Genomic DNA, 12,656 nt, shown 5'->3' on the forward strand with positions numbered 1-12,656 from the left:
ATATAAGCCTCTAGTGGAGGATGCTCTTGCCTTCTGGATTGTTGCCACCACATCAGGGGGGAGGCCTTAGGGTAATAAGCTGGACCTCTCAGCAGGTAGGCGTGCAGCTTCCACAGCTCTGGGTGTGGATGAAATATCTCCGCCCCTGCCTGAGTGAGGAGATCCCGGCAAATGGGGAGTTGCCACGGCTCTGCTTCCAGCAGGCTGATTATCTCGGAATACCATGACTTTGCAGGCCAACGGGGTGCTACCAAAATTAGGGACATACCATGTTTGCGCACCCTCTCTAGTACTGGTAGTATCATTTCCACTGGGGGGAATGCATACAGGAGTACATTGGGCCATGGATGGGCCAGGGCATCCACTCCCAGTGGAGCATTCTGATCTGTTATGGAAAAGAACGGAGGACAGTGGGTGTTGGCTCTGGTGGCAAAAAGACCTACTGTTGCTGTCCCAAACAGACACCATATCTGTGCCACCATGGAGGTGTGAAGTCTCCACTCTCTCACCCGAGATCCGCCTCTGGACAGAAAATCTGCACCCAGATTCAGTTGTCCCAGGACATGAGTAACTCTGATAGACAGAAAGCGCATGCTGCACCACTGCAAGAGGGTGTGTGATAGCTTCAGGAGAGGAAGTGAACGAGTCCCTCTCTGTCTGTTTATGTATGAAATCACAGTGGTGTTGTCTGTCCTGACCAGAACATGTTGGTTTAACAGAAACTGGCAGAAATGTTGCAGAGCCAGCAGAACCGCTAAGAGCTCCAGGTAGTTTATGTGGAGTTTGGATTGTACTGGTGTCCAAACCCCCCTCACCGCCACGCCTATTGGCAAACCTCGGCACAACAGTCCTGGTTCCCGCCAAGGGCTGAGAGCCGACATACAGGCAGTGGTTATCGTTAGCTTTCTGCTGCGGTGACGCCATTTACACAACCGGTGAGAACGGGTCCACCGCTGGAACGGGCGTATCTTCAGTAGACCGAACGGTACTACTGCAATCATAGATGCCATTATACCCATCAGTTGTAAGATAGTCTGGAAACGCAGTTTGTGTCCCAACTGAAACTGATTGAGGCACCGGTGAAATGTGGCCACTCTGTGGTCGGAAAGATGTGCCCTGCTTGTAAGGGAGCATATTTCCAGACCAAGAAATGAAAATTGCTGACTTGGGATCAGCGAGCTTTTCTGAGGGTTTACCAAAATCCTAAGGCCTGAATGTGTAACAGAACCTGAGACAGCTGCACTGTCGCCTGGTCTCTGGAACTGGCTATTAAAGCCCAGTCGTCCAGATAAATTAAAATGTGGACGCCTGTTTTTCTGAGAGGTGCTAGCGCTGCCTCAACACATTTTGTAAAGGTGCGAGGCGCTAGAGACAGACTGAAAGGTAACCCATAGCAACGGTCCTCTCCATCCAAGGTTGGAGTGCGCATGTGCGCCACATATGGAGATGTGCAGCTGGGCGACTGGCCTGTGGCACTGTTGGCGGAACGGTGCTGCCCTCTCCCGATGTGCGAGAGAGGGGGAGCCTCATTTGGCTGTCGCCTGCAGACATTTGATTTTGACTTTTTTCCATAGAAAAAGCTGTCTTTATTGAAACGTTTGGAGCATACATATAAACATTTGCAACAACTGTAGTGCTCAGAAACACATTCAACGCACCCAAACTGGGGGCTTTTAGTGCAAATGCATTTTTGGGGAAATTTTGCTTGGGAGACTGTGTGGGGGAAACGAAGCGCCTCTTGTGACTGGGATCCCGAAAAACACCAGCAAAACATATTTTGGACGGCAGCCACCAAAAACTGGCAAACATGTCTCCCTGCTCCTGAAACCCCTGAATCTTGAGCACCACAGCTAGGAGGACTGTGTCTTCTTCTTCCAGGACGTCAAGTCCCTCTGGAGCCCCGGAAGAGGACCCCTGCTCCAGGCCGTCTTTCTGGGAGTTTGGCCGTGGTTCTGTGGCTGTGCTGTCTGAGGGCTCAAGCTTACGGGCCGCGTCATCCTCTTCGGTTGGGGTGGCGGTACAGCTGGTTTGCAAGTGCCCGAGCTGGATTTGGGTCTCACATCTCGGCTGGGGATGACACATCGCAGTGCTTCGGTCTGCTTTTCCTTCAGCTCGAATTTCGCCTGTATGGTGTCGAGAGATTGCCCAAACAGCCCGTCGGCTACCACCGGTTCATCCAGGTAGATGGCTATATCCCTATCCGGGATGTCAGAGAGCGTCAGCCACAGGTGCCTTTGTGCAACCACCGTTGATGCCATCCCTCTGCCCAGGGACAGTGCTCCACAGCGGGATACACGGAGGATGTAGTCAGCGGTGATTCTCACCTCATTCAAGACCGGTATCAAAGGGATCCCCGGCGGTGTTGCGGCTCCAAGCTCGGCCAAGCGTATAACTTGGTATGTTTGCAGCATGGTAATGGAGCTCAGGGCACGAGCGGTGGTCGCTGGAGCCCTGTAGATTTTTTCCAATTGAGCAGCGGAGAACCTACAGTGCTTAGACGGAAGCAATGTTGGACCACCCACACCATGATTTTGGGACGGGGTCAGATATGCTGCCAAAGACAGTTCCATCAGATACTGTCCATAACCCGGCACCGTGACGCGGGTGGACAGTGGCTTTTTCCACGTAGACGTCAACTCAGAAACGAAGTCTGGGACCATAGGTAGATGGTGCTTAACTGCGGCTGGCTCCGAGGGGAGATAAAACCCGGTGAATCATGATGGCTTCTCCGCAGGAGGTGGGAGGGCCATTCCACCTCCAGGATATCAGCTGCACGACGGCAGAGAGAGAAAAAAGACGTGTTGCCCGGGTCTGCTGGCGCAGCAGCGGTAGTCTGACTCGGCAGAGACTCATCCTCATCATTGGACAGACCATGAACATCCAAACCGATGTCTAGTACGTCCTCCTCTCCCTGAAGGGGTTCTAGTTGAAGTTGAGACCGAGCACCTTCATTATCGGCTAACCCATCAACATACTCCATATGGTCTGCCCAGCTGGAAGTGGGGACTTCGACCGAAAAGCCGTCCTTGTCAGAATCGGACGAAACTGGGTTTTCCCGCCTCAGAGAGCAGTGGGTCTCGCCGTGAGACAGCCGCCCCTCCCAGCACCTTCTCAAGGAATTTAACCCGCCTCTCCAGGGTCAAGCGACAAAGCTGGCGACAGAACGCACATGCTTCGGGCTCCACCAACGCTCTGCGAGCGTGAATTATCCCGAGACAGATGGGACAAGCCTCATGCTGGTCCTTCTCATGAAGCGAGAAGCCGCACCCCTGAAGACAGGGACAAATAGACGACTTCTGCTTCGCTTGCGTTAGCTTTGTGCTCATCCCGAACCACGAAAGCCAGACCGAACTGCTTGAAATTAGCGCTTTGCGGACAGACATGCTTACCAGCAGGCAGCAGTGACTAACTCCAACAAAAGCAGTTGAACTAATTCCAAGTAGCCTTTCAAAAACAGACACAGAGCTAACCAGCAGCAGCTAGCTAGTCTGACTCAAAGAGGTGTTCTTAGCAAGGTTAAGAGCGCAAGACCTGAATAATGACAACGATGACGGACAGGTATATAGTGCAGGCGGGGCCTGTCACCTGTCGTCATCACATCATTTGCCTAGGAGGCGTGATTAGAGATGGCTTCAGCCAGGGCACGCGGGGCGTGATATTCCATACTTATGTGTTGTACTGAGTGAATCGACTGAAAGGGAACGGACTTAGTCAAAGTATATTACCCACAATTCATTGCTGCATATGAGGTTTTGTGCAAAAAGCTAACAAATTTCCATCTCTTAATGCATTTCTATATCTCCAATTTTCTTTTTTATTTCTCTAGAAACTGCTATCGGGCTTAGGTTACTATGTTCCTCCTCGTTTCTTAATTTTAATGTTATTTTAAATTCCTCCCTCAGTATTTTTCTTCTGACGATCCTCTTTTCATCGGAACTGCTTCCTTCCAACTCTTGCTTACTACCCTGACTTTCAACCTTCCCTTCTTCATCCATTTTCTTCTTCCACGTGCTCTTTCTCTCCTCCTACCTACCAAATACACCTTGTTGCAGCAAACAGAAAGGGGCGGGGACGGACCACACGACAGACGCATACCATATTTGAAAATGGTACCATTGTACTCTGGAAATGAAGGGGGCGCTATTTCCTATACCATCTGCAGTATCTCACAAATGGTACCATTGCACATTTCCAAATATGGTATGGGTCCGTCCCCGCCCCTTTCTGTTTGCAGGAGCCAGGTCCTTCTCCTACCTACCGGTGTCCATCCCTCAAAATCCATATCTTCCTTGTTCTCTACCTGCAATTCCATCTGAACCATTCACATACCAGTTTATGCCGTATACCGCCTTCACCAATATCCAAAAACAAGTTTGTCCAAATCAACAAGAAGCCAGTCCGGTGAGCTGCTCTCTGGTCCACTTCCTCATTCAAATCGTGTGGTCTCAGAAAACCAACACTTCGAGAGCTTGCCTGCTGTTGGTCTTTATAATTACATATTAATATCTATGGAGTGGAGGTTATTCTTCTTCTTCTTGTTTATTTTACCAGCGGTTGGAAAACAAATTAATGGTGCATTACCGCCACCAACTGGTAAGGACTATGGACCGAATGTCACTCAAAACAAATAACACCTCAGATCCTATCAAACACATTACTCTGTCTCAATTATAAATGGCATGGTAGCTTTTATGTCTTGAGTCTTTCCAAGATAAATAAATATGGTCTAGTTTTACTTTTATATTCTTAAGGTTTTGAATGATTTGATTTCTCTTATCCTGGTCATTCTGGCAATGCAAAAACATGTTCTATTGTCTTATCGTTCCCACAGTCACATTTCCCTGTCTGGTTTTCCTATTATGAATAAGTCTGAGTGGTGAAAGAATTGTCTCCTCCCTCCTGTTCCTTCGTGTTCTTCTCATATCTATTTTCCTTTGAATATTGTAAAAAACTGCCTTCCTTTCTTCCTCCCATTGCTTTTGCCACCTCTCTCTCATTTTTTTGACTTATTATGCCCTCTATTTCTGCTAAACTAAACCTAATATTAACAATAACTGAAAACCGTTTGGTGCCTTCCTTTGCTATCTTATCTGCTATTTCATTTGCCTTAACCCCATAGTGGGCTGATACCCATATAAAGTTAGTTGTAGGCCCCATCATATTGATTTTATAAAGTATTAGTTGTATCTTAATTAACATGCCTGTTCTGCTATGCTGCAAAATGGCCAAAGATGTACTATTGTGATCTTAATAGGCTAACCTCCTCAACCTACTGAACAGCTAACAGTATCAAAAGCATTTCTCCTGTATAAACTCCCACACTAATCCTTTCCCTACTTTGATCTAAAGTTGTGGGACAATGCACGCTATCCCGATTCGATTAGCTATTTTTTTTAAACATCTGTGTATATATGTACATAATTATAATGTTGCTTGATGTATTCCTATACTTTATACACATTGTCCTTCTTTTCCAATACTGTAAAATCAGCTGTAGCATCAGGAAGCATCAATGGTGGTATGTGTAGGTATAGGGACTGTTTGCAATACTGTATGTTTAATTGATCAGAATCAGAATCAGCTTTATTGTCAAGTTTGTGCACAGAAACAAGGAATTCGACTCCAGGAATGTTTGGCTGTCAGTGACGTTTTCTTTTCTTTTCTTTTTGTCAATATAAATAAAAATTATCTTTAAAATGTACATATATACACAAGTTTCTTTACAGAGAAGATAATGCGAAATTACTCTGGGACTCTGACTGTCATGTGTTCATCAGAGAAACAGCCTGGGGAAGAAACTGTCTCTGTGGCAGCTGGTTTTAGTAAACAGTACTCTGTAGCTCTAAACAGTTTATGTGCAGGGTGTGTGGGATCTGCAGAGATTTTAACTGCCTTTTTCCTGATGCTAGACCTGTATACATCCTAGAAAAAGAGAAGGTCGGACGTAATGATTATTATTACGTTTTTAATACCATAAATACTGAAATGTGTTTGCTTAAATGACGATCATAATATTCCTGTTTTATAATTTCCCAATCTAACCTTTAAAGGTACTGTTGCCTTTTTGTCAGTGATTTCTGTTTCATCCTAAACAACAGACAGTTTCACTTTTATCAAAATAAACTAAACTTTGTCTCTGGTGATATCAAGAAAACAGACCAAAGAACTTTGAAAAACAGATTTCCATCTGCCAGTAAATTACAAATAATAAGTTAAACTATTTACCACAATTGTTTCTACTTTGACTCTCAAATATACAAAAAATAAAGATTCTGTCTTGCGAATTTTGTTACCGGAATTTAAAAAAATTAAAAAAGGATTAAATGTATTTATGATGAATCAAATGAAGCCTTCTTTAAGTTTTAGTTTATGCTTTCTTACATTTTTTCATTATTTAAATTTTTTTTTTTTTCTAGATCTTACAAATATCCTAGTCCAACTTCAGATTACGTTCATACCAGATAGTTTTGCTTGATCTAAGCCTAGATGAAATATCGAAGCCTGAACCAGGGCTTCGGACCGCCATAACAGGGTTTTCTGGTCTATTGCATCATAGAAACGTTAACGATTCTTTTGAGATATAGGGATATAGTAATTAAATCCTGACATATAGTTGAGATATGGTTACCTTCCACATGTTCAGTATAAGCCAGTAAAACGGCATATTCAAACTGACGATAGGAAAGGTTAATTCATGAGCCTTATTTGAATGGCTAAAAGACCCGTTAATTAAACACTGCTGACCATAAACACAATTTTGATTGGTCAACTGTATTCTATCTTTTAGTGACGTCAACATAGGCGGGGCTATAAACGCTAAATTCATTTGATGAAAAAGAATATTACAATTTGATTGGCCCGTTGGTGGAAGAAAAGTGGTTAAGGGCGGAGTCAAACCGACTTGGCGGCCATACTGAATGTTGTCTGTTGACAGTTAGTCGTATAAGGCTCAAACATTTTAGTAAAACTAAGTAAGTATTGGATTAAAGAAGTAGAGTGGCTTTCCTTCCGGTACTGGGACGGATGGCCTAGACTGTCATCGACTGCATTATCAAGCTATGGATGAAGCTGAACGACAAAAGAAGTTAGAAGCTGGGAGAGCCAAGGTTTGTGGCTAACGTATGTTGCTAGCAGTTAGCAAACTCTTTTGTCATAGCTCTGCGTCCGTTCACAGCTAACTGCGCCCACTTTTGAAATAGTTTTTCGTGTAATTTAACGAGCTTCCATAGTTTATTGCTCCTGTTTTGTAAAATACTGGCCTTGGCCGTGCAGTTTAGTTTCTGTATTTATGAGTTAGCAAACACAACGTTTACTAGCTCGCCGCTAGTTAATCGAATTTGATATTTCTGTAACAACAGAAAGGTTTGCATTTTGATCTGTCCCTAATACATAAAGTGTTCATAATTCATAGCTTACATTTGAGGCGAGTCGAGGTGAAATGCTGAGGAAGCGCTGAGGAAGCCGATCTCTCAGGCTACATTATTACTTTGCATGGACTTTTTACAGTTATTTTGAGTAAATGTTTGTTACGACAGGTCTTAGAAGTTTGGGTCCGAAAAATACCTGCAGGATCTGCCTTATTACTTTCAGCAACCTTCTAACAGTCATAGTTCATGTTTTTAAGTACCTAGTCCACAACAATCAGGTAGTTTGTTACCTTGGCACACATTTTATCATCCCCCGAGTTAAAGTTACAGCGACTATAGCTCTAAAAAGGCTGTGGATCTTGGTATTATTTGAAAGTTTAGTTTATGCTCTTTCAAATTAATTAGATTTGACATAAAGTGCGTTTGAAACTGTCTACATGCCTACAAAATGTTTTTTTGTTTTTTTTGTTTTGCAATTGAGGACACGCCTCTTAAGTTATATGCTTACCAATAACCAACCACTTTCTGTCCTGTGTGTTTAGGGGATTGGATGTTTCTACTGCTTTTTAGTGTTATTTTACTAGGTTCATCTTTCATTAACTTTGAAAACCTAGGGCAGCAGCTCCACTGAGAATTACTGCACAAAATATTTGCATTTTATTTCCCTAATCTAGCAGTAAATTAGATTGATGGATAGACAGTGTCTCTATCACGAGAGTCTTGACAGAGTTTGAAAGCTTGGACACCTCAAATCATCTCAGCCTGGTTGAACACAGCCATGCTTTCTACTACCACCAACAACCAAAAGCAATTTGCAATACCGGCCTTTAAGACAGAAGTAAATGATAAATGTTAGGGGTATTGATGCAGTTTTGGTAGCATATGATGGACCAATAACATCCATACCAGTTTTGGGCTCAAAAGGCAGGGAAAGTCCATCCAACTGAACAAGGTTTGAAGGCTTATAGTCGGCCACATTTTGCATCCAAGCCTTCCTTTGCGAATAGTGTTGTAAACATTGAAATTCTGCTTTAATATTTTCTCTATTGTTTTTTTCCCCTTTAGTTGTCAGTTATCCTCAAACAATAGACATTCACAGACATTGAAAAATTGTTACATAGAAAGTATATCATCTGATATGTTAGTCATTGGTTAATGAATGATTTGTAGCTGCTATGTTTTCAGCATTGCCAAGCAACAGTTTTATATATATTAGTATTGGGCCAGTGATCATAAATGACTTGCCCTGCACTGAAAACAAGCTACATTGTCAAAAAATGACATATCAAACTGGGTCACTGGTTTAGGCCAGCTAATTATTGTATTCTGCTGTCAGTCACCTCCAGCTAATATTGGAGAGGATTGGTTTAAAATGCAGAACTACAATAATTATGGAGTGCAAACTTCCTAAACAACTGTAATGAAATATTGATATTTCTTATAACAGAATTTGTCCGACATGCCTCGAAACCAGTCGGTAAGTATTGAAACTGGTGACTAGCCGAGGCTTTTTTCTTTGTGTTGGGATTGATTAATGCTAATGTATTGGTTTTACTGATTCCTGCACATTATTGTTGTTGGGTGGCGGCCTGTCACTATAATCCTGTAAAATTATCAAGGGCTGGTATGATGACGATGTGGAAAAATAATATGGTTTCACGGTCTCACACAAAATTAAATTCAAAATGTTGGAACATGATTTATTTACTTCTAGTTAAAATAGAATGGCAACAATTATTAACACAGCTGCAAGGATATCTCTAGAAAAAATAAGCCTGTTTGCTTGTAAACTACCCCCACCTATTCTTTGAAGCGTGCGAAAAAAGTAGGAGCCTTATCACAGCTAGCCAACTGTCAGTGTTCAGCAACAGGTTGGGTAGGGACAACGCTATGTTACTTTATGCTGCACACAGCTGGAAAAGTTTTGTTACTCTGATCCGTATTCTGGCATCACATTAAAAGGCTTTGATCCATTGTAAAATGTGTGGTTTTGAATCTGTAACTTTTTAAGGCCATGCTACTGGTAACATGCCGGTTATCATGTAGTAAATAGACCTGACTTACATAGTTAAGTCATTTTGTAAAAAATAAACCTAGATTTTGCGCTGCAGATTCATTGTCATCATTATTTCATTGAATACATTGGCCACACCAAAGGTTTGTTGTGATGGGCCTTCCTGTCTGACAGTTATCACTCTTCTGCAATATGATATGATTGCTTTCATAAAAAAAAAAAATCATCCATGATCATGAAAAATAAAAAGATTTAGAATGTCAAGCTAAAACGATACTTAACATGTAATTGAAATGTAATGTATGCGCCCCATGAACAGTGCAGTGCTTTCTGAAGGCCATCAGATGGGGCAGTGGGTCCAAAAGATTACAGAAGCTTTGTTTTGCCTGTGTTTCACATAGGAGATGTTGCTATGGTAATGCTTTGCTGTTAGTTGCTCTGATTTTGCTCATGCTACCACATTGGAAGCACCGTCTGTCCCCAAAGATTTAACAAAAATGAAGATAAGCAGAGGGAATGGGGTTTCTTTAAGCCAGTTGTACGGCGTGTTTTAGTTTTGGCATTTAAACCATTTTTAACACTCTGCTTTCAGTGGAGTACGCTTCAGCTAGCTGCTTAGTCAGACTCTCAGCGGTGCAGAAAGGGCCTTGGGCTAAACACAACTCATCTGGCTTATGTCTTTCTGAGATTTTGATGCTCTGTGTTAGGTAGAATAGCTGAATATCACTGTGGTAGGAGGGTGGGTGCGTTTTCAAGTGATTATTGAGCCTCAAGCCAACTTTCTAGTATTAGAGTAGACATTAAAGGATAATGAAGCTGAAGAAACAATCTGAAATTTAAATTTGTCTTTTGCTATATGGGAGTAGAAAGCGAAACCTACTATGCGACTTTAACAGGAACACTGACATGCATGCACATACGGTGAAGTTGTGCATCATGTATGTGACTCATTGCACAGAGCAACAAGTAGGTCTCCACGGAGCGCGTAATCTCGGATTGAATTGAGCATGCACGCTCTGATGCTGCTTGCCACACATGGACCTTTGTCTCCTCCTCTCCGTGTGACTGCATCTCCCAGTCTCCACCCTCTACCCTTGGTCTAGACGTATGCCATCAGCTTTCAAGAGTTTGCGGATCCCTGTGCTCTGGATGATGTGCTGGGATGGTGGTTTTAGCAGACTGTCGTGCTGCCAGCAGGCTATGAGCTCTACATCAGGACCATTAAACCACTGACCCGATATGGGAGAAAAAGGCAGCTCTGACCCATCTGCAAGAAAACCAATCAATTGCAGACTGTTAGATATTGATGGACAGCAGTGACAAGCTCTCTGTCAAAGAGACAACCGGTGTGATCTGATCGAACCTAATGAAGGACGAGATGGGCCGTGAGAGAGAGGCAGCAAATAAGAAGAGGAAGGGTGTGTTGCAAAGAAGAATTGGATTGAAGAGAATTTGCACCAAAAAGGACCTTGAAGGAGTTCACATTAGAAGCATGGCTTAATCTGGAATTGTCTTTCGTTATGGAGTTATATCTCAAGGAGTTTCACAGAAGACTTGAGGATGTTTTTAAAAGTCCTCCTTGAGGAAAATTGCAGAGCAGCAGTACAGTGTCTTTCTTTTTCTTTTTTTTTTTTACATTGCTCTGTTTCTGGTCTACTGAGGTCATTCTGAGTCATTAAATTCTGCTCATCTCATGTGGGGGGCTGCAGTTTTCTGGAGATTGGATAAATTTTTAGCATACTCACTTTATTTTGAACTTTGCTGTCGTGGTAGGTTATGCTGTTCCCTATCATGGGTGCGAGTGGGATTTCTTCTCGCTTCACTGGCTTTTTTCCCCCCTTTGTATCTGATAGTTCCAAACTGGTTCCTATCCCTTTCAATCAACAACTTCTGCATAACTCTCTCTGTGAGCAAAAACCTATTGCTTTCTTTAGCTCAAATCTGGACTGGAGTCTTTTCTTTTTTTTTTTAATTCTTTTTTTCATTTGACGCCTGAATTTCACTATGCTAGTCGTTTGGTGGTGCTCTGTGATCCTGACCTATGTGTCCATCTACCTCTCGCTGTCTTTTCTGCGCAGCTTGCTAGTTTCAGAAAGAAGCGGGCGAAAAGCGACGGTGCGAGGGCGGCGAAAAAGACGCAGAAGGGGAAGGGCCAGACTGTCTCGAAGAATGACTGCTCAACGCAAGACCGTTGGGTAGAACCCCCTCTGCCACCGGTCAGTGCTACAGGGCTAGAAGGCAGGACGGATTCAGAGGTATAGTTGAGTATAGTTCTGCTGTGGAAATTTGATGTTAATGTTTTTTTGTTCAAATACTTCCTTCCTAACATCACACAGGCTTAATATGTTGTTCCTGCCCTTTGTCTGAACATAGACTTTAGAGAACTGGGTCACTAACCATCACATTGCCTTTAAGGCCTGTTGTCATAGCAACTTGACCAGGATTAACTGAAGCTTCATTTGTTTCTGTTTGTGTTCAGTCTACATGAAATGTACATTTGTTAACACAGAATTTGTACTGAATGTTTTGTTGAATTTCATTCTTCTTATTTTTGTTGTTATTAAGGGGGGCTCAAACTCTGAGAAGTCAGAAAATCAGCAAAATGACCAACAAGAGGATCAGTGCTCTAGTCCGGAGCGAAGCCTTTCCCCTGTAGAAGACCTGATAGAAGAGGAGCTGGATGCACTTACTGGCAAAGAGCAGCTCAAGGTATCCAGCATAGACAGCTAGATGCTCAGGGTTCTTGTGCAGTCCGGAAAGGTGCAGAATTATTTTCCGGTTCTGGATACTGAAGTGTGGAAATGACACTGTAGATTTTTTATTTTTTTTCCAGGATTTATTTTATCGATCCCTCCATCCATGTAACTTCAAACCCACTCCCCTTCTTCTCAAACATGCAATTTGCCCTAAAAAAATAAATCCTATTTAATTTGCATATAGATTTAAACCCAAAATTATTCATATTCCCGGCAGATTTAGATTTAAAATCCTTTTAATTCAAACAAGACGTTTGTTTCTGAGTGGAAATGAGATGGCCTTCTCTGAAAACATAACAGTACAAAAGGAGCAAAACACAAAAAATATTTCAGTTTTCATTTAATTTCACCTTTTCTTTTTTTTTTTTTTTTTTTTTTTAAACTAGGAACACTCATTAAGATTAAACATCTTTTACAGAAAGCTCCTGTCCATCCCTATGCATGTTTTCTTGGGTATTTTGATGATTTATTCTTGGCCATAAGCTTTGCGGTCTTTGACGTTGAAAGGCATCGTTGCCA

At 42.6% G+C, this 12,656-nt stretch overlaps 1 protein-coding gene across 8 annotated transcripts in view; it reads left to right on the forward strand.

Moving 5' to 3' along the window:
* The first annotated feature begins 6,866 nt into the window (after positions 1-6,866).
* The window catches only part of pcnt (pericentrin), a 50,024-nt gene continuing 44,234 nt past the window's right edge, over positions 6,867-12,656 (forward strand). For 6 of the 8 annotated variants that reach the window (XM_047344883.1, XM_047344884.1, XM_047344885.1 and 3 more), the window contains exons 1-3: positions 6,868-7,106; positions 11,460-11,636; positions 11,947-12,090. In XM_047344883.1, coding sequence (XP_047200839.1) covers positions 7,059-7,106; positions 11,460-11,636; positions 11,947-12,090 — 369 coding nt within the window. In that variant the 5' untranslated portion in view covers positions 6,868-7,058. Of the gene's footprint in view, positions 7,107-8,818; positions 8,845-11,459; positions 11,637-11,946; positions 12,091-12,656 lie in introns of those variants that run through there. The other 2 variants (XM_047344890.1, XM_047344886.1) reach the window with 2 other exon arrangements.

Source organism: Girardinichthys multiradiatus, chromosome 19, assembly GCF_021462225.1.
Source record: "Girardinichthys multiradiatus isolate DD_20200921_A chromosome 19, DD_fGirMul_XY1, whole genome shotgun sequence".
Lineage (NCBI taxonomy): Eukaryota > Metazoa > Chordata > Actinopteri > Cyprinodontiformes > Goodeidae > Girardinichthys > Girardinichthys multiradiatus.